At 39.7% G+C, this 22,620-nt stretch overlaps 1 protein-coding gene across 1 annotated transcript in view; it reads left to right on the top strand.

Annotated features, from left to right (window-relative positions):
- Nucleotides 1-22,620, top strand: part of MTHFD1L (methylenetetrahydrofolate dehydrogenase (NADP+ dependent) 1 like) — a 146,670-nt gene that overhangs the window by 120,960 nt on the left and 3,090 nt on the right. Inside the window, exon 27 of the mRNA XM_066546968.1 lies at nt 18,964-19,072. Within this exon, the coding sequence (XP_066403065.1) occupies nt 18,964-19,053 (90 nt within the window). The 3' untranslated portion in view covers nt 19,054-19,072. The remainder of the gene's footprint in view (nt 1-18,963; nt 19,073-22,620) is intronic.

Below are 22,620 nucleotides of genomic sequence, written 5' to 3'. Positions count from 1 at the left end.
ACAGCCAGGGACAAGCCTTCCCTCTGGTTTTGGGGAATGCTTCCTGTGCTGCTGAGAAGGCAACTCACACCTTCTGTCTGCTGAATGGGTTTTTTGACTTTCACATCATGCTATGAAGTCCATTTATTTTCAGTCTCAGGTGTAATATGCTTTTAGTGGAGGGTTTTCCCCCTGTGATTGTTTCCTGAATTAGTAGATCTTCCTTCACTTTGGCAAGGATTTTCCGTAATAAAAAGTTTCATCATCAGTTATTAGTTTCATATGACTGGTCTGTGAAGCACACAGGATTATTGAAAGCTATAAAATTTGTGTTAGCTGTTTTCCTTCATCATGATCAAAATTATCTCAGTTGTGTCTCAGTGGGTTTGATCATATAAATTTATTGCTGGTTACCCACAGTAAACCAACAAGCTGCAACTATGTGACTAGAGCTCAGATGAAATTATCCATTTACACCCAAAGTGGATCAGAGAAAAAGCAGCTGTAAAATAAGTGCTTTAATTTTTTTAGTAACAATTGCTTTGCTTATAGTGGTTCCATAATTTTTGTAGTTATTACTGTCCATAACTTTTAGTCAGTATTAGTAACATTAAGTTACAATTTTATATAATTGTGTTTTTAACCCAAATGACAAAAATATTGATACTCAGTTCTGGTCTGTGGTAAAGTGGAAATGGAACTATGGTAGAACACAGTGTGCTACTAATAGCACCTGATGAACTAACATGAAGTATTGTATTATTAACTGATTTCATGAATCCTTAGATCCTATGATACTTGGAAGAAGATTAATTGATTTCTTACAACATAACTGTACTGGACTGTATTTAAATGCATTATTTGACTATCATTTTCTTGAAATACCCAGTTCTGAGATTTTCGGTCCCCCTTCACTCTTCAACCCCAAATTAGTAGTTCTTTTGCTCTGAAGCATTTTAAGAGCAGTAGCTCAAAGCACAATGTTTCTTCCTTGTTTACATCCCTTGGGGTAGCTGTGAATGGCTGCTGTGCTGGGCACAGTCCTCTTCTCGAGCTAAGCAGAAACACATCTGGCTGGCAATCCAGGAGCAGGTAATGCTGAAAAGTGCTTGTCTGATGTGCATGATCAACTCTAATTGGTTTGGCACATTTATATTCCATATTAATTTCCTCTTTTCTGTATAGACCATACGGAGAGTGGAATGGAAGTGTCAAAATTTATTGTTTTTCATTGGACTCTAAAATAAAGTTGTTTTCATCACTTGGGAGGACAAGTGCCAGAGGGGTGGATCAGCTTCCCTGCAAGGCTGTGTTGGACACAGCCCTGCCTCACAGACAGGTTACATTTCTGCAGTTGGATGCTCTGGAAGGCCCTACCATAAAGGGAAATGTGGCTGCTGAAGCAGACCTGCTGTAAGTGTCAGGAAGGCAGGCTGGGGCAAACTCAGCCCACGTGCTGTTCCCAGTGCTACTTCTCTGCAGAGCGCCTGAGCAAGCTCACCCAAGGTTCCTGTCCTAACAAGACAAAGTACTGCATTGTATATGAAAGGGAAAGTTTTAAGCTGTTTGGCTGCATCCCCAAATTCAATTAATAGTGCTGGAACCTAGAGGTGGGGCATGCATGGACTCTGCAGCACAGATTGTGACTAATGTGCTGTGAACTGCAGGTCAGGAATGGTGGGAGCATTTCAACCTAGTCAACCTGTCAATTCAGCCTGTCACTCATCATTTTGCTTTGGGATAGCTGGTTTCCAGAAGAAAGAAACAAAGTAGAAGTCTCATATAAATTCAAATCCTAAACTGAAGACTTATGTGAACAAGATGGGAAAACAACAGAAAATATTGAATAAAACCAGCAATACCATTATTTTTAAATAGCTTCCTTTTGACAAGAAAACTTTTCCTTCACAGGAATTCAGATTAGTGGGAACACACACATGGGCATACTCACCTACCTGCACACTACACACTTTTAGTTGTAGTATGCAATTAAGGATGCTTCCACTTCTGGATTTGCATATTCAGGAGAAATCAAGACCAAATTTCAGAAATGTTCACAAGTAGGTTACATTGTCAAGAATCTGTATGCTTTGACTACAGTCAGAAGCAACTGATAAGCATTCATGGGATAAAATTCCTCTGTGTATGCTTACGTTCATTTTGATTGGCAAATAAGTTAGTTATCCTTCAGAGTGGCTCCCTTCCAGATACCCTGCACAGATAAGAGTATCTTTCATCCTTCCTCCTCCTTTCATCTCTTTTCCCCACCCCAGTATATGGGATGCGTGCTGGAATAGAATCAAATACAAAAGTTGTATCGATCCACAGTGTAATGCATTTTAGGATTTTTGCATCTTTGCTGGAAAATAAAACACTTTGGACAGCTGGGGAATTATTTCTGTGATGTTGCAGATGTATCTATTTATTTGCTTGCTTGTTTATTACTTATTTGGATCCTCCTTTAGCTGTTTTCATCCATAGTCTTTCTTAACCCTCCTCTGTATATTTTACACCCTTGTTTCTCAAAAAAATGATGTGAATTATTTTCATTAGGAATAAGGAGAATGCATCCAGGATTCATCCATTTTATCTTTCTGCTTGCTTTATTTTTAGCTTCCCTCCTGCCTTATAGAAAGCAGCAGCTGTTTTGCATTCTGTATCACATGGCATCCTTTCTAACAAGCCACTTCAGAGCATCCTTCTTCAGTATTTTGAGGAATGCAGGAGACTTACTGGTACTTTGCTGCTTCCTTCTCATTGCACCATCATGAACTGGTAATATGTCATCTATGTGGTGCTGTTCTGTATTGTCAGAGGACTAATTTAATTAATTTTTATTAACAGTGCCTTAATTGAATTTTTGAAAGACAGATAAAATTACAAACACAGCACAGGAAGAGCATAGGAAGAATGTCTGGCAGAGCTATACAAATAGATGTATTGTTTCAAATATTCCCTGTGCTCTTGAACAAGACATGTAATCGGTAAAGGATTATGTGTAAGAGGGAGAAAGATATTCAGAGCAATACTGAAACTTATTCAAGTGGTCAAAGCCAGTAGAAAAGCAAGAAAATAAAGTCAAACACATGAAATCATGAGTGCCTCCAAAGTGCAGTGGCTCCACTTCCCTCTCCCAGACACTCGATCAAAAATAAAATAAAAATTATCCTAATGCCTGTGCTCTGGAAGAGCGAGAGAGAGAAGGCTCCTTCAGGAGAAAGAGCCAAGGTGGCATTATGACCCACAAATCCCTAAAAGGTGGGCATAAAAAAGTGGGGACCACAAGCAAATAAAGTTTTCTACTAGCTCCAGATGTTCAGTAACACAAAATGCCCATGTAACATAAGGATCATCAAGTCCCACAGCTGTGTTTCCACTGAGCTGGAGAGTTCTTGGTATTCCTGAGGTTGCCCCTTCAGATCCCTTTTGAATTTGTTTTAGGATAACTTGCTGGTAGGATACACTGATATAATTCCATTAAAAAATACCTTTTAGTGAATGTGGCCTGTCTTCCAGAGCTCCCATCCCTTGGCTTATTCAGCAGGTTATCCTAATTTGAATGTAGAAAAACCATCTGCCATGAGAAACTTGGTAGGTGAGCAAGCTGTGTCAGTCAGTGACCACACTTCCTGATATTACTGATAAATATGCTGCTGCAGAGTCTGCACTAACAACAGATTCTTTCACCTTTTTCTGAAGGAAATGTCAGCAATCACTTCAAATTATTTAAATGCCATTTCCTAATTGTTCACATGCACTTTACGAAATAGGCACAACTGGGAGACTTGCTTTACTCCCCAGTCAGGAGGACCGTGATGGCGATCTGGTGAATATAGACACAGACACCTACCACACACATGCACGGGTCATGCTGGAATGGGGTACCTTCAAAATTTAAACAGAATGGCTGCAAGCATTTTTATTCCAGGATAGAAGTGCTTTTTTCTAGGTAAACTGAATCTGCTCTGAAATGTTAGCTCAGCCTACATTTACTTTTGCAACTGGAAAACATTTAAAATCATATTTTCTAAAGAGAAAGCAACTTTTTTCTTTCCTTGGATTGTTTAGACCAAATGGGCCATTTCATTAAAGATATGTTCTAAAGTGTGTTTCCCAGACACAAAAGCCATGATAAATCCAAAAATGTGCCTTCTTGTAGGCCTTTCAGTATGATTTCCAGTAAAGCTTAAAAAAAATAGTAGTATATGAGATGAATCCCAGATAACTGCAGTGTAATGTCTAGTGGTTTCATCTTCCAGGGATATACTCATAAAAGTTCATTTTTAGGGGTCTAAAGTAATCTTCATTTTATGGGGCAGTTAAAGACTTCTGTTTTGATGTTGTCCTCTGTGGGATTGATTCAGAATCAAATACATACTGTAGAGGAAAATTCATCATGACAGTTTGCTGCTGGCATTTTTCATGGAGAATTGCAGTATTCTCCCAGATGGAAAAGAAACTTACAAGGGAGTTTTATTTTTTGTAGGTCTGTATTATAGCTAACCATTCTTCTACTTATCACTGCAGGTACATGGAACACTGCCTGGTTTTGGAATCTTTCCCCTCTATAAAGTACAAGTTGTGTTAATATTTTTTGACACTTGAGTAAGAAAAATTCTTACATATTATCAAATTCAAGACAACTGACTGCCCTTTGATTATTTCCAGACCCACATAATATCAGTCACAAAGCTAATATGGTATGAGGTTTAGGGTTCTGACAGACATGTGTCTACAAATGAAAATCATATTGCTGGAGCTGTGTCAGCCCCTGTCTCTCTGAGGGGTGGCAATGCCCTGAGTGTATGAACATCTGATTTATTTGTGAATCAGTTCACAGTGGTTACAGTTTGCTGTATTTAGTGTTTTGTAGGTAAGCCTCTGGTATTTTCACTTTGCTTTATATCACTCTAAAAAAAAAAGTGGTTGTCCAGAAACCGGGATGAGATGTAGCCGAGGTATTTCAGTAACAAGAGCTAAGGGAGGGATAGCAGGAGTGTCTGTCTCAGCTCCAGGTGCCACTGTCCTTGTCCCCTAATCAGTCCTAAAGCTGGTGCAGTCCTTTGGTGATCGGGGGAGTGGTCAAACAGGCTGCAGATGTGTCCCTCTTGGCAGCAATTTGGGTGTCGGAGCCTGTGCTCTGGAAGCTGTAAATCACTGCTGCCTTGGGGAGGAGCCCAGGCTCCCAGCCCTGCCTGCCTCAGCCCTTGCTGAAGGAAGAGCAGTGGGAAGGGCTGCCTTTTGTTTTCTTTTTAAGGGGTTTTCACTAGCAAAGAGACCATCAGCCTTAAACATCAGGATGAGGTAGGCAAGGGTCAAAATCTTATGAGAGGAAATGAGTAATAAGGACGTCATAGACCATCTCCTGCGTTATTTGGAGTTGTGCCCTGGATATGTCATCATTTTCCCTTCTCTCTCACTGAATCTTCTTTATTTATATATATTTTTAATAGTAGCCTCAATGACAGTGAAATGGATGAGTGCAGGACCTGTTAAATGCCAGCTTCCCCTTGTATGGCATCCATCTGTAAATACACTTAGAACAAACATCTGCTCCCAGAAATTACTTTCTGGCCTGTGCTAGTTTTTTCAGTGTCTGCCAGGCTTTTCATCACCTTCCCCAGTAATCCCAGCAGGTCCACAAAAAAGTAAAGATCCTTATTTGTGTGACATTGCAGCCACTTCAGCTGGCTTGTTAAAACTCAAAAGTTATAACTGGAGGAGCAATGCAACCCTGTTCACAAGAAAGAGAAACTTTTCAGTTGTGAAGGTCATCGCATATGTTAGGCATACATAACCCTGGTTACTTCTACATTATAATCTGGATCCCACAAAAATTAAAATTCATGTAAAGTACCTTTTTCAGCTAAAATTTGAATTGGTGGGTGAGTATCTAGACAGTAATCTTGAAAGGCAGAATGTTACAGAGACTGTCATGCAGCTGCACATTAATATGTGGCCATTCCCTTCTGAAAACAAAATACTGAACTGGGTTTTAAATATCAGCTTGCACACAGTATGACATGTAGTATTTTGCATAGGCTTGCTGACTTAAAATGTGTGTTTAGAGCTGATTGATGTTATTAGAGCTCTGCTGTTATCCCTGAATCAATTTGGCAAAAGGTTCATTTTCTTTAGCAACTTGACTGCTTTCTTTCTCTCCATGTAATGAAAACTTCTTGGTTCATTCTTCACATAAACAGTTTTAAGACACTTGACATGTTACCATGTTTCTAATATTTGAAGTACTGAGAAAGCCAAGAATTTTTAAGTTGTCATGTTCATATAGAATTTGTATCTGTAAATCCAAAGTCTTGTGAATTTCATAGACTTGTGTTTATACCTGTATTGTGTCCCTGTGGTGTTATACATAATTTAAAAGTTATCTGAAGATGTCTCCATAGCACCTGGAAACTAGTTTTTCTTTAAAAATATTTTCAGTCGGTGAAGAGATGCTGCCAGGCATTTATATTAATACTTCTATAAAAGAAGGAAATACTTTCTCACATGTGACTTAAATGTGGAAGTCATTAACACAGGAAAGCCATTGAGTCCAAGAATTTAACAGGACTTCTGAGAGGTTATAGCCATCAACAATATACAGGGTTGTAATTAGAACAAGTAATTTGGAAAAAATGCTAAGTACGGTGTTCAAGGATTCAGTTGGTCTTCATCTATCAGCTCCCAGGTGGACAGAGATTGCTTTGTCAACCTCCATAGTTTCAGCTTTTCTCCGTGCAGCATCTGGCACCAGCCCTTGCACGAGGCCCCCCCGGGACAGGCGCGTTTGCCGTGCCATGGGAGGGACACGCTCCCTGCCAGCCTTCTGGCTGCTCTGAGGTGTGCAGCTCCTGCAGCCATTGATCACTGCACAGCTTTCTGAGCCTGCACAGCGCCCTGCTGCTCTGTGCCTGTAGGCAGCAAGGCACCGGGAGCTTTTGTTACTATGCTGAATCAAATGGAAAGCTGATGCTGACAAACAAATAAAGCAAAGTGGATATAGACTCCCCTCCTTCTTCTAGCTTCGACAGCTCTTTCTCATTCCTGTGTTTCAGCTGTGGCCAGACACGTGCTCTGCACTATCCTGCAGGGTCAGGCACAGTTGAGGCACAGCAGCAGGAAAATGGAGAGGGAACATGCAGTGGTGCACAGGGAGCAGAGCAAAGCCTTTTCTGTATGCACCAGAGAGAAACATCACACTGCTGGCACTGCGTATGTCAGATTTGCTTTGTGTCTGACACCCTGAATGAGCTGTGCTGACTGCAGAGCTCTGCTCCAGACTGTAGGAAAGAACATCAATGCCATTGTATTTGGCACCTGTAGAAAAGATGTGATGCAGAGAGTAGACACGGAAAATAAGTGCTCTGCAGGTAATCTGTCCAGAATGGGATCAAGGAATGCTTGTGACAGCACAAATAAGCTCCCTCTGAGTTTGTGAAGCTCTTTGTCTCTTTAATTTTCTATGGAAAAAAGAAAAAAGCTAATTTTCTTGATAACTCACAGAAATAAAATCAACTTTAAAGTAGCTTTACTGTCAGTATTTATTCTCACAGTCTGAGAAATGCAATGTGGAAGCAAAGATAAAGCAGCGTTTTCCTACAAATAAACAACAAGCAATTTTCAAATGAGAATGACTACATGAATTCCAGTTGCTGGAGGGGATGCTGCTGATGAGATTGCAGCAGGCTGCATTCAAGGGAGAGCACTCTTGCTCACCAGCAGCCTCTGCTCAAGGCAAGTGCCCAGGCGGGTGGGTAGCAGCACACTGCTGGGGCACTGCAGCTCTTCAGGTGAGTTTGGTGTGCCATCCTGGGGGGATCTGTGCTCATGGGGTTGCCAGGAGGGAAGGAGGAAGGCTGGACATTAGTGGCTGTGTTACGGGTTGTGTTTTTTATGCCTTGGTGAGTAGTGGAGTTGTAAATTATTTCATTGCCAAAAATGAAAGATCATTACAGACTGGGCTTGTTTTGGTTAGGAAAAGTTGAGAGGATATACCATAAGAGTAAATAAAGCTTATGGCTTTACCTGCTAGTTTGTTCACTTTGGCATTGAAGGGATTATATTTTAACTGGTTTTTGATTTCTGTGTTAAAATTTTTTTGCTTTTAGTCTTTTTAGAATTTACTCTGTACGTGCACAAAAACCTTTCCATGATGGTGACACTTTTACCGTTTTTCTAGTGCTTGGAAGTTCCCATAGACTGTACGAGATGTTTGTCAGAATAAAAAAACTATTGTGCTAACTTGTGTAGGGATGCAGAAATTCATTACCTTCCCTTTTCTTCTTTGTCCTTTCATATACTTCATTTGGGAAAAATACTACCCACAAAACATCTGTTTGGGGGTTGGTTTGTTTTTCAGACTGAAAAAAATGTGTTTCCAAATAGAGTTGATTTTAATTAGATGGATTAGCAACATTTTTGTTGCTTTTGTAAATATATTGTTATCCCTTGTTTTATTGCTGAAACTGTGGTTAGGGAAGTGACTTACTGCAAGTTCATAGAGAACATATTGTGAGAAATTGAGAAAGTTGTATAAAAACGCTGATACAGCATTCATTATGTAATAGAAGAAGATGTTGCATGCAGTGTTATTTTTGAATTTCAGTTATATGAGACTAAGATAAGAATCAGTTACCAATTTCAAGTTCCATTATCCTGGCAGCACCTCAGCTCCTTTTGGCAAATCATTTAACCTTCTCTGCTTCCTAGCTAACAATTTAAACTCGTGATTTATTTTATTTATTTCCCAGATGTACTTGAAGTATTTCATTCATATGTGTAAGTACTCTGAGGAGAATTATATTTATAAATAAAAAATACATAAATCTTTATTATATTATGTAAGGATACATGTTTGTGGGATAAAGATTGTGCTCTCCATCAGTTAACAAAACTTTATTGTATTTCCTTTGACAATTAAATCTGTCTTGACAGCTTGTTAACTCATGGTTAACAGAAAGTGAGCAGCAGTTAGGGGTTTAGTATCTTAGAGAAACTCTGAAAATCAGTACTGCTGTAAGAAAGTTATGTCCCACATTCATGGGTAGAATTTTTTCCTTTCTCCTTACAACTATTAGTGCTGTTAAGATGGCTTACAAAAGAGCTGGCTCTGCTGAACACTCGAGTTCATCACAAGTCAGTAACTTTCAGCCTTTTTCAAAGTATTTCTATGTTCCTTTATTTTCCAGAAGAAGTGTGAGCTCTAGCATAGGTTATTCAAGGCTTGCTTTTCTCAGCAGCCTTGTGAAGACTTCTTATAATAGTGGTTTGATAGACTAGAGGAGGAAAATTGCTGATCTAAGTGACATCCTTATTTTTTCTCTTTTGTTCCTTGTCAAAGGAGACTATAGTACATTCTGGCATGATTCTAGAGGACACATTATATTAAATAGTGTGTAATGCCAGAGGTCTGCAATGGAATTGTGACTCAGACTATCTGATTTACGTAGACAGTTTAACAATTTGGCATCCTTGTATCCATCCAAGCTGGATTAATTCTGATCTTCTGGGTTAGGAACAAATAGAAAGGGAAAGCTTTTTAATTCCTCAGTGGAATCATTCCTAAGATGGAATGCATGGACCAAGCATATCAAAACAATAATTTGTCTGGAGAGCAAAACTGTGTAGGGTGAGAAAGCCACATCCAGTGCTTTTTTGTCATTGTCTATTTCTTGTTTGCTTCAGTCTGTCATGAAATAGCGTGTGGTAAGTTTAATTTGTAAAGAGCAAATAATTTAGATTGTTTATCCAAACAAGTGACTTGAGAAAGTAGATATAGAAACTTGAACTAATGAGGTTAGAGATGTTCACAAGTCAAGGTTGCTTCATGATGACAGTCCAGTGATAGTGACTGATGCTGTTGGTGCCCATCATGCTTGGTTATTCTTTGGAGACAAGCTTCCCAGGCTCTCCTTTCTGACACTTCCCGTGATACCTACAGACCAGAAAGCAGAACTGCATCTGTGAAGTGCACATGCTAGCTTTTATTTTTTCCCAGTCCTGAAAACTAGATTGTGTCTACCTAGCTGGGACCAGCAAAGTATAGTCACCTCCTCTACCACTTTTTTCCACTTCTGTTGTTTAGAGGTGATTTCCAAAAATCTAATACCCTTTGGTACCACAAAGGTCATCGCTGGCACTTAGTTTAAATCAAGTAATGAGACCAAGCCAGTTTGGCAATTTAACAGTTAAAAAGAATTGATTTTAAGGAGTTTTTCACTATACCTCTATGATCTTTGGAAGCAGTTTTTCCCATGTATATACGCACACATATGCACACACGCATGCACATTATCTTTGCCTGAGATGGTATTTCCTAGGAAACTTTACTTTCTCAGGAATCAGTGGGTGCAGTTAATTGTAACCAAAAGGGCTAGTATGGCAGCAGTTTAGTGTGCTTTTATTCACCACAGTTATAGAATCTTTTTTGGTTTTTCCACATTGTAATTTGCCATGAAATGACTGCGTGATGCTCCTCGTGCTCTTCTAGTATGGTGTGCTGAGAAGGCTAAAGTTTGTTGTGTGTTGAGCACACCCATTTGCTTCACATAATCTACTGCTGCCACCATCTCCAGTTTCTGGGCTGTAATTGAGGTTTTCTCAGAAGATTTTAACCAAAATGTCATAGTGATGATCAGCAGCACAAAGTGTAACTTGCTCCCAGAGTTTGCAGAGCAGCACTTCTAAAGAAACACTTGGTACAAAATAAACAGGTTTCAGAGGAAAGGAAGGGTGCCCAGTCCCTGAGCAAATACAGGGCAGCTGAGATGGGTCACCCAAGATCTCTCCCCTCCAAATACCACAAAACTTGCTCTGTTTTCAGCAGAAATGGAGCTGCTGGCAAAGTTTGGAGACCTCCTCTTTACCAAGAGACTCGAATTCTGAACAAAGCAGGAGAATTATTTACCCATGAACATCAGGTGCTTTAAATTTAATAATAAATATTATTTAAAGCACTTGAGAAAAATGCCTTTATCCTCTGGATTTATTCCTTCAGAGGCCCACTTCCAGCACTGTCTGATATATTGGACACTTTTCAAGAATGGGAACAGCCCTGGGAGCATCTGACATCAGGATTGAGCTGCAGGGAAGGATTTCTCCTGGATGAGGAGGTGATTTTGTACAGAAGGCAGTGAGCAATAGTCGTCTGCCAGGGATTTTGTCTAAAGCCCAAGGGGGAAAGGAAAATCAGGATGCAGGCCTTGGTCAAGGGAGCAATTACTTCTGGAAATGGATTTGAGTGGGCTGGGATGAAGGAAGTGTTTTGGAACAAGTCACCTGGAATTTGTAGTCTCATTTTTTTCTCACCCCCTTCATTTCCTTCATGAATGTTTTTTTGGGTTTTTTTTCTGAGGGTTTGTTTGGTTAAGTTGGGTTTTGTAGCTTTCATTTTTGTAGTATTTGTAGCTTTCATTTTTGTAGTATTTTTTTTATCAATTATCCTGTGTAGGGCAGAATGCTCTGTGAAACATGGTGTAGATTGTATAGAATACAGTTCACTCAACTAACACCATCTGATGTGCTACCTCAGTGAGGTGTACTTTTCAATTTAAATTTAATATATTGTTTCCATTGTGCTGTTATAACAGGGACCATTTTCTTCTGCTTCAAGTGTGGTTTTATAAATTCTAAGATGAAAATAAATTGAGAGAACTGTGCCAAGAGGAACTGCAGTCATATATGAGAGTCATAAATATTTTACTTAATTGGGGAAATTGCTCATTTTGTTACAGATTACATCTATTCCTAAATATTTTATTTAATAGCTAGAAAAATGTCCTTTCTGGGTCTTTAGTCCTTCAGCACATCACTAACAGCAGCATTTGAGTTCCAGACTGACTCACCAAGAAATTCCTTGCTTCCTTTGGGATATGCACCCAAAGATTCTCCAAAAGTTGTACTGGATAGATGTGGACTATTGTGTGGGTTTTGTTTATTCCCTGGGGTGGCCAGGAGGTCACTTTTGGGTTCAGATAATCTCCATTCATGATGAGTAATTTGTTGGGTCCTGGGTCCTACATCCTTCAGAGGATGTAGCAGGGCACAAGTTGCTTTTGCCTAACTTGAGCACCTGGCAGCAAGGCCAATTTGGATTGTATAATCGATATTCAGAACTTTTATAACTTCATCCAGATGCTGAGAGCAGAGGAGCAATGTCCATACATTTTGACGTTGTAAATCCTTTCACAAAAATCGAACAATTGCCAAGAATGTGTAAAACATCAAAGTAAGAGGCAATTACAATACAGTAATTGATGCCAGATGGACTTCTGCACCTGAGATCAGTCAGCATGCCAGTGAAAAAGAGACGTTTACTGCAAGAAACACTACAGCATATGTCAGGGTGGCATCAGCATCTTTTCAAACATTATTTTAACCACTTTGAAGGCTGCTAAAGTGTTGAGTTTCTTGCTGTGGTTGTTCTTAGACATTGCAGCAAGATCCTTTCCTGTTAAAGATTTCCTGAGAAGGAAATAGGATCTTCGCCCTCCCTAACTCCTGTTGCCATCATCAGGTTTGGCAAATTTTCATTAAAACTTAAAAGTAAACCACTATTTAAACAGTAACTAAAGAACATTGGTTAGCTGCTTTCAGAAATCCTTGTTATCTTCAGGCAATGAAAAACAATGAGATAATATTTTCTTAAACATTATGTAGCTATTAAAGTAATTTTTTTAAAAAACTTTGCCATTTCCAAAACTGAATTTATTAGTTTGTAAAGGTTGATATTTTTTGAAGGAAGCACGAACTTGCCTCCACTATGCATCCGCTTTTCCTAATATGAGATTTGGAGGTTTGTTTGCTTTTAAGAGGTGGTGAAAGGTAACTTGAATATCACTTCAGGCTTTGGTATGGTATCATTCCCCTCTGTAAAATGTGGTGGGTGGATGAGATGAAGACTATATTGTGCATTTTTTTGTTTTGGCCATTTTCTTCTGATGTTCTTGTAGTTATTGGGGGGCAGGAGGGGTGTGGAAATGCTGTTTTCTTAACTATTGTCTTTTGTTATTTTCATGCAATTTTTTCCATCATTCAAAACCTGAGCTACCTTTGAAGTGATAGAGCTCTGTAGACTGGAGGAATTTTCCAGTTCTGTGGAATGGACTTCAAGATGATTCTGAAAATGCTTAGCGTACGATCCCTGATTTTTCTGTGACCTTTTCACACCAAGTGCCTCTGTGTGCTGTAGGACAGTCCAGTTTGAAGATGAAATAAGTGAGTGCTCACTGGAGGTGTTTGCACAGTTGCCTGCTTCAGAGTGCTGGAGCCCTACCCACAACCCTCATTGCTTGAATAGTCTCATGAAGTATTTCCAAGTACAGGTTTGAACTGGAGAGTGCAGGGACCAGAAGGGATCCAGTAAAGAGATCTGCAGTCACCTCTGCAGCCATGCAGTGCAGTGAGGTGACTGTTAATCTCTCTCTCCTGCTCCATGGACTGCAGCTCCCCTGGTGCCAGCTCCCAGTGCGTGGCCAGCATGTCAGTGGGAGTAATTGGCACTCAAAGCACACCTAAGGGCAGGCAGGACTGGAGACCTGGAAGGATTTCTTCAGAAAGTTATTCCATTCACCTTTGCATGCCCTGAGACTGACAGATGCACTGAAGTTGAGCAAATTTCTGGTGGTGGATCTGTCTTCCAGGGCTCTAACTCACACTAGGAAACCCTGAAGTGTAGCTCCTTCGTGCTGTGCCTCAGGATTCCAGCAAGTTCTGGCACACTGACCATAATGCATACAGGTTTATAGCACTATTTATAAATCTCTTGAGTTTCCTCTTGTATTGTTTCTTGCTGAGGGAGTGTAGGATATGCAATTCATCCCATCAGATTTTATTGAGGAGTTATCCGCAGTCATGTGCATGCTGGATTCTCTTGAGAAACAACATCTGTTTTCTGCAGTATTTCAAGTTTGAAACGGTTTTGAGTTGTTACAGCTCATTTAATTAACAAAAGGATACAATTAAAAAATGTGAATTACTTGTGTTTTTTGTCAAACACAATGTTAACTCCATAAGCCACAGAAAAGGGAGGTTTCCTCTATAAGCTATTTTTTGATTTTTCTGTATTTTCTAATAAGTTGTTTGGCATACTTTATGTAAGCACAGATTCCTCTGATTTTCTTTCTCTCTTCAACAGAAACCATGTTATGCCTGTAAAACAGACACTTCTTGTCTTATAGGTGAAAAAGACACTAAGCATGAGTTGGATGTGGTCCTTGGGACCATCTGTTTTGCAAATTGTGCCATTGTGCTAACCCTGTTAAGGCAACCTCAAGTTCTATTAGGATCTTTTCATATAGATAAATGAAAAAATACAGATACATATATGGATGAATACACCTCAAAGGCAGGATGTGAAGCACTGATAGGCATATAGATATGATTAAAAAAGGAAGCTAAGCAGCATAGTTCCTCGTGGGACCACAACAAACCTGGTGAGCAGAGTCTTGGTGCTTGACTGTGTACAACTGTTATCTATGGCCAACTCAAATTACTAGTCCACACACAATTGTAATTTAAATGAAACTTAGTTACTCTTCCAGTAACTTTGGAAGCATTTGTGGAGAGGGTGTGGAGCAACACTTTCATTTGGCTTTCTTGAAAATAACTGGCATTCTCCATTCGTAAGGAAGCTCATTATGCTTTTTTTGTTCAGTCATGTAAGTAAGCTTCTGGAGGATCATAAATGCCTAATCATAACAGTTGCCTTCAGGCATTCTTAACTAAAATTGTATTTTATCTTCCACCAGCTGTGCATTTCCAGGAGTCTAAATGATTCTTAGGATAAGCTGGCTATAAGACTTGCTGCTCTAAACACAGAGAGCCATAGTAACAAATAGCATTGTATTTTTCACATCATCTTTCTGCAGTTGATTCGCTCTCATGGATGTATGGACAGTTGCACAGTTTGTAGAGAAAATGGTTTGTTCCTAGAAAGCTAGTTCCTATTAATTCCTAAATTATTTGTATAACTTTTTTTTTTCCATGCATGAAACATTCATATGAATGGCATTAAGCCTTAAGGTACTAAGTTTATGCCTTATATTATCCTTCTCCCAGGAAAGGTGTGATAGGAGCAGTTTTGTTCAAATTAAGTACTGATTATTTCAGCCATCTAAATCCAGTTTGTGATTTTCAGTGGATAAGGTGCTGTCATTCTCCACTTCTTACCCTGTTCTTTTCTCACAGCCACGCTGTGCAATGTTGCATAGCTACCAATCTATAACCCAAATGTTGTTGCAATAGAGTGGAGAGAGTTTTGTTGCTCTCTGGGCAATATATAGAGGATGTATATTTTATGAGATGCTAAGCAAGCTCTGCATGACTATAAATTTCTGTGGGTTTTTCTCATGCTGTACATAGCTGCTAATAAAGTTATTTACATTTTAAGCATATTTTCGCTTTCGTTGTTCATTCTGCTTTTTTCAAGTTTGAAAACTGAAGTAATTTTAGTAATTAGTTATTTCAGGAAGAGAGGTGGAGATAGTCTGCTGGGCACCGTGCAGGTACAGAAAGTGCTACAGCCAAGGGTGGGTGGCTTTCCCTCTCCATGCACAAAAATCTGGGCTCTGGTTACTGAGGTCAGGGAGAGAGATCCCTCTGGATCATGCCTGCTGGAGTAAAGACCAACTCACTTATTAATGCCTTCATTTAGCATGACAGAAAGTGGTGAGAGGGAAGAGGATCCTGAGCCTGCAGCCATGTGGAAAGCCGGTCAGGTGAAGCCTCTCTGCAGCCTTGCAGCAGACTGAGCCCTCTTTTCTTTCCTGCCTTTGTGGTTGAAGGAGAGAAATGGAGGGCTGCAGAAGGAATAATCAGCAGTACTCTCCTCAGCCAGGCAGCCATCTCCTCCTATTGACCTTGAAGCAATGAAAAAGGGATAGATTCTTCTGCAGGTTACCTCTGTGTGTACAGATAATGAGAGCAGAGAGTAATGATCATAAATCTGCATGGCTTTGCCTGTTTGAAAGTCTGGGCCATGGGAAAAATGACAGTACATAGTTTATTTTCAGTCTGTAATTCACATAAGTATTTGTTCCAAAGTGTTTCTTCTAGAGGTGTTTTTTTTTTGCCTTGTACTTCATTTTATGCAGCAGTGGTTTTAATTCAAATGAACCTATTCCATTTCGTTGACTTCAATTTTCAATATGAGAATAGCTGTATTTCCCAAACCAGCAATAAACTGGTTTGATAATTTCATTTTTTTAAGTGTAGTAACTTTTCATTAGTTAATACAGTAGAGTTATACTGGTGTAGAACTGTGCCTATGGAAGAAAAAAAAAAAAAACAAGTCCAAAATACAAAATAGATATGTAGGACTTGTATTTAATATTTCTTTTAGAAAACAAAAATAAATAAAGGAAAACTCTTCTAAATTAGCTATTGTTTTAAAAAAAATCCAACAAAAAATAAAAGTAAAAATAAAAAAAAATAAAATTAAAAAAAAAAAAACACCTTGGAATTTGGGAGTTTGCTTTCAGATGTTGAACTGCTACATACAAAATAACCAGAAAGTTGTCTTTGGCAATTTGATCATTCCCCTCCCAGTGAGATGAATTTCATTAAGGCAGTTCCTTATAAAACATTAACTCAGAAACTGGAAGGAATCTGAGACAGAAAATAATTAAGTGACCCTAATGATGTAGTAGTCCAACTACCGTGGCCAATGGATAAAGAATAGTAGCAAGGTGTTTTAGTACTTAGCTAAGATGCCAGGGTAATGTCAGCCAATAAATGATGTCATGCAGTCAGAGGCAGGGTTAAAGACTGACAGTTTTGTCTTTTAATCCTACTACGTACGATAACAAAACATCAGGAAGAACTATATTTAAAAACAGAGGAAATGTACTGAGCCACTAGAAGAGCTTGTTGCATTGTTTTCCCTCTGAGCTAGATCTCAAGTGAGATGATGGCTGCGCCAGTACTGAGCCTTTCCCCCTCCTCAGCACAGGATTAACCTCTGAAATGGCAGCAGCATTTCCTCTCTGGAGCAAATGGGACTGTGCTGGGGAGGTTTAACACGTTACTTGTATTCCCATGATGGAGTCACTACGTGAGTGTTGGGAGCAAGGCTGAAGCATAAGGGAGATGCTGACCCCTCACTGAGAATGCAGCACTTGGGGTTGACAGAATGAAACACAGTCTGACCCAGAGCGTGGGGGGCCTGGAAGTCTGGCACTCTGGAGCAGCTAGGATGGTGGTCATAAGTTTTTCCTCTTTGGAGGCCAATTATCCTGTTAGGGCTTGCCTTTGGCCAGAGCAAACACTGTAGCTGAGCTGTGCTTGTTGGGGAATTAGGGAGGATAGAGGGAGGAGGTTGCCTGGCTTTGAGCTCTCTGCTGGAGAGCGGGAGGTGATGGCTGGCCACAGCGTACTCTGGCTGCTCCCCCCGGTACAGCCTGGGGCCTGGAGGTGACCTGGTCATGTGGTAAGCAGATTTAGTTCATCAGCCAACCAGCCCTGGCCAGAAAAACATGTACTGACATCAGTTCAGTGTGTTGAACAAGGTTGGTTGCAGTAAGACGAGTGCCAGAGCCAGCTCCAAGGCAGAATCATTCAAAGGGTTCCCAGGGTGAAACTTCCCTCTTCCAGCAAGCTGTTTCAGCTCACTCATGAAGACATACCCTAATCTGACCCTTTGTGTAGATTATTGTGTTTGGAGTGTTTCTGGTACTCAAGTCTGTATAATTGTTTTCCTACACAGCCATGTTTTAAGGTTACCTCCTGTGGTCAGGATAACCACCAGTTTTCATGAACTCTGCTGACTTGCTCTGGTGAAAAGTTTGTTCCTCAAAATCTAGTAAATAAGTTTTAATGCTTAAAGACTCTCAGCCAACAATCAAGCAAAGTTGAATTCCAGGTTTGTTTTGAGAGATTGTAAGGTCTTTCATCAATTTAGGTATTAATATAGGGCCTATTATAGCAGGGGCATTCTCCATTTTGTCCACTTATGAGGTTAAGATATCAAAAGGGTTTAAGGAGTCATTAAGCCCAAATGCTGTTTTTAGAGTTCCTTGAATTAGTGGAAATATAGTGAGATATTCAGGGTGTGAATCCAAAGTGACCCAAGTTGATCCAAACTGGTCCTGTTTTAAAACTGCCCCACAGGCACAGCCTTTACACTGTGCCAGTGAGGGCACTAGGAGTAGGGAAGCCCTTCCTGGCTTAAGGGGCTGAAACAGGAGAAAATGAAGCAGATCAAAAACCAGCATTATTCTGCCAAACTTGCTCTCCAGACATCTCCTTTGCAAGGGAGAAGCGAGGAATCCTGAGGCAGGGAATTAGGAAATGGGGGAACCTCTGATTTAAAGGGACTTTAACTGTTGTGGGGCACTTCGAGATTTCAATGTCAGTCATGTGCCTTTAATTGCTGCTAAAAATGCCAATTTCAAATAATAGTATAAATAGCCTGAGCAGAGCTGTAGCTAACTGTGTAATTTAATTCCATGAAACTATTGACATGTTTAAAAGTATGCAGATGCTAGCGTCTTATGCTAGATCAGGATCTTAATTATGCATAGTTTGAGATAATTGGGTTGCTTTAGCTCACTATCTCAACCTGTTAATTCTAACTACTAAATTAGGATTCAGCTGTAATTCCTGTATGTTTAGTAGAACTATTTCAATTTGCTCCTGACATTAGGTAAGTGTTGTAATTAATTCTGCTTCTGTATTCTGGTTTTCTGTGGGAGAGGTCTGAGTTTAACACCTTCATATACCAGGTAAAGTCAAACAATTACATCTTTGCCCTTTGCTGTGATTTTTTCTCTTTCTTGTCTTTTAGAAGCTCATACTTAAAAATTCATCAAAAAAAGTACCAAGTTTGACATTTTTAACAGAAACAAAAAATGTGGTACAGATCACGTCTGGGGTCAAGCCTGTGTTGAACAATCCAACCTTTCTCTTAATCTAAGGTTTACATGCAAGGCCAGACTGATTATCTGCTTACAGGTGCAGGAGTATAACTGAATGTCATTGTTTCCACAGATGAGCACCATGCCAGGACTGCCCACAAGGCCGTGCTTCTATGACATTGACCTTGACCCCATCACAGAGCAAGTGAAAGGATTGTTTTGAGAGTGACATCCAAATTCAGGTCAGTCAACAGCCTTTATTTTCCTGTTCCAGCTTGGGGGAGGATGTTTGTGCCAAGCTAGCATGTGTGTAAGAAAGGTTGTCAAGAGTTTATCTAGGCTCTAGTTTCAGTAAGGATTTCAGAGGGTTTGGAGGTGTATTTCATAATGTGTAATTTATCACGTGGGTTTCTCATTTGCTGAATGGTGACTGGCACTTTGCTGTTGTCCACTAATGGTGCCTTTTGGATTTCCTGGCACTGTCAGTTTGGCATCAGGAGGAGCCAGCTCTGCAACTGTATGGCTCTTGGCTATGGAAAAAGGCAGTCTGAAGAAACCATGTCAACTTACTCACCTCAAAAGAAATACTCCTTGATACTGCACTCACGTGGCAGTGTGTATCTGTCACCACCTAGGTATCAAGGAAGATATTTCTGTTTGTTCATGAGCTCTGCTTTGTTTGTTCGTGTTTTGTTTTCATAGCTGTTATCATCTCTCTCAAATGGTAATAAGCATTTCAGGAACACAAAGCTCTCCTCTTAGCCTGTTTTTCATGCTGGATTCTCTCCCTTTTCCTCGAAGGTTGCAGTTCCCCCCCACCTCCTCCCTTTCTCTAAGTACTTAATCTTCTTGGTGTCCTGCTTTAATTTTGTGCAGCACATGTTCCTCACTTAAAAATACAAGATGTTATGAAAATATTTCATGCTCCTCCACTTTAACCTTTTAACATAATAAGTGGAGTAAGAGAGAATGTAACCCTAACTGAAACAAACCATGTGTGCCTGTCATGGGATTCTCTCCTTTCATCACTTAGCTCTCTCCCCCAATAGATTGGTCTGGAGAGCAAAAGGGTTTTTCTTTTTTAAGACAGAACAACACTATTACTATGAGCTAATAGGACTGTGATGGGACCCCAGATCAGCCACAGCTTTGAGGTGAATGTGCCCAGGTGCTTCAGCCCTGCTTTAGCAGTCCTTTCTTACTGTGGACTGAGGGAAAGGGCTTTCCTTTTCTATTTCTGAGTTTTGATGGATTGTTTGGAGGAGAGGAGAGGTTTGCACAACCCAACCAGACCAAGTGAACTGTTCACTTGCTCACACATTCACGTGAATGCCACAATATTCATGAGAATAAGAGATTCTGAGAGCAGATTCCACTAGTTTGTGTGGGTACGCCAGTCAGGACAAGTAAAAAGCACTTACCTTGAAAGTTAACCTGCATGCACAGGTAATTAGCTGTATGCAAACCATCCCTGACTATTCTGTGGCTGGGTGGCATTGCACATACCACTCCTTGGCACATATCCCATTTTTGTTACTGATACACATGATATGTCTGGCAGCTTCATGCATACATATTGATTCATCATGTGTCAGCCATGTAATTGCTTCTGAATCATTTGGAATGACTGTAGAATCCTAATGTAAAATCTATATGCAGATTCACATAGCCTGCTTAATTGGGTGTTTACTGCCTAGTCTTACACAAATCCATCCAAACCAGGGACTGATGAGTTTGGAAGAACAACAGTAATTAAGCAGACAAAATACTCCATTCCAACTGTGAAGACCTTTCATTGGAAGCTGTGCATGAAATAAAAATGTTAAACTTAGCTTTTTGTCAGTGATGGTGTTTTGTCAGATATAAAAAGAAATGCTAATGAAGTCACAAAAACATAATAGGTAGGAAATAACATATATAGCCAACTGTTAATAAATTATTTTAATTTCATTGCAGAGGTATTGTTGGCATCTGACAGATGAATGATTCATTAAGTTTAAGCCTTTTAAATAAAAAAACAGCTTGACTATATATATATATATATCTATATATATATATATAGATATATTTCACCAATATAGGCACATGCTCACCTGTCTTCCTACCTTTAAGAATCTAAATAAATACCTTGTGAGTATGGTAATACCCAGTGAGCACCACACAAGGCAGTCAAGTGCTCATTAGCTCTAGAATTCATCTGGTTCATGTGCTAGATTTGTACGTTGCTAATTTTGGAAGAAGAGAGAAATAATATTCCCATGTAGTCTTTACTCCCAACTTTCTGTGGAGAAGTTTAGTAGTATCCTTTGTTTTCACATACACACTGAAGTGAACCCACACTGTAGGTGATATTATGCTTTTGAGGTCTTTGTGGGTTTGTTTCTGTGATGGCAAATCAAGGGATTTTTTTCCATTTAATTTTAATTCTTCATCATTTTAGTGTATGATGTAATATTACCAATAATATAGTGTTTTGCCCAGTCATTAGGGCTGATTCAGATCTTTAAGACATTTTAATTGAAAAATATTTAGAAATTTGTGGAAGAGCTGCAGATATTTCATTATAAACATGCCTGTAGAGCTGAGAACAGCTGTTTTAGTGTGCAGTTAATATCCTCCTCTGCAATGCTTATCTTCTGACCTGTGAAAGAGATACAGGCAGAAGTTCCTGCTTCTCAGGATGCTGTGTGAGGCTCTGGCTGAGCTAAAACACTGGGTGTCATTTGCCACTGATTTTTCTCTACCACTTCACACCAGCCATTTGAACATGCTCTAAAAAGTCATAGAAGCAAAAACCTTATCATAAAAGTCAACTCTGTTTTTCCTCTGTTGACAAATAGCCAATACATGGGTAGACAATATTGCAGTCTCTCTGTGTAGGAGCAACGTGATCGATCAAAAAAATGAAACATTAATATACAGAAATGAACCCAAAGGAATCTGGCCAGTCCTTTGTCACTGGCCACTGTCCTATTTAAATTATACTGCCTAATTCATACACTAAGAAAGTTGAAATTGTTATTGTTTCCTTAGGAGCTGTCTGGAGAGAGCACCAGTCAGAGTAAGACTTACGTGGAGACAAGACTCCCAATAGGAAAAAAAACTAATATTTGCTCAGTGGGGGGAAGTCCCAAAGTGAACCTCCACAAGTAAAGTCTCTTAAGGACCCTTGTGAGCTCTAAGGATCCCTCTAATTTAATCTGTGGCAGTCGGTGCCTGCTCTTACTGTGCAGGCTCTGAGTATCTGGGTTGATGGCAGCAGGGGGAAATTGTTCTCCTCAGCTGGTTGTGACTTCATAAGGCTGCCACTGCCCACAGTGGCTGATGTATTCTCACACTCTTCAACACTGGCACAGCATCAGAATTATTTTAATACACAGCCTTAAAAAAAGCTCAGGATACTTTGAGCTTTTCTGAACTTGAGAGTAGTCACAGGGCTCTGCCTGTGAGCATCTTCATGGCCATAAAGAAGTCCATAAAGAGAGAGGAGACCAAAACTGGTGTTCTAAAATTGCAAACTATTTGTTAGATGTTTTCATCTTAATTTATTCAAACACAAATAGAAAGTGTTTAAGACCTTTCCCTTACATCCATTAAACTGAGCCTATGGACCAAAAAAATACTTCCTTTAGCTTCATTCCACAGTATTAGCTTTCAGTCAGCAACAATTACTACAGTAATGTGCACTCTGAAGTCTGTATCATGCAGGAGTACTAGTACAGATTTTTGTTTCTCACCTAGTAGGGCTGCACAGATAATAAATAGGAGGTGCATATGGCATAACTATACA

Source organism: Molothrus aeneus, chromosome 3, assembly GCF_037042795.1.
Source record: "Molothrus aeneus isolate 106 chromosome 3, BPBGC_Maene_1.0, whole genome shotgun sequence".
NCBI classification, from domain to species: Eukaryota; Metazoa; Chordata; class Aves; order Passeriformes; family Icteridae; genus Molothrus; species Molothrus aeneus.
This window is presented reverse-complemented; position numbering and strand designations above follow the sequence as displayed.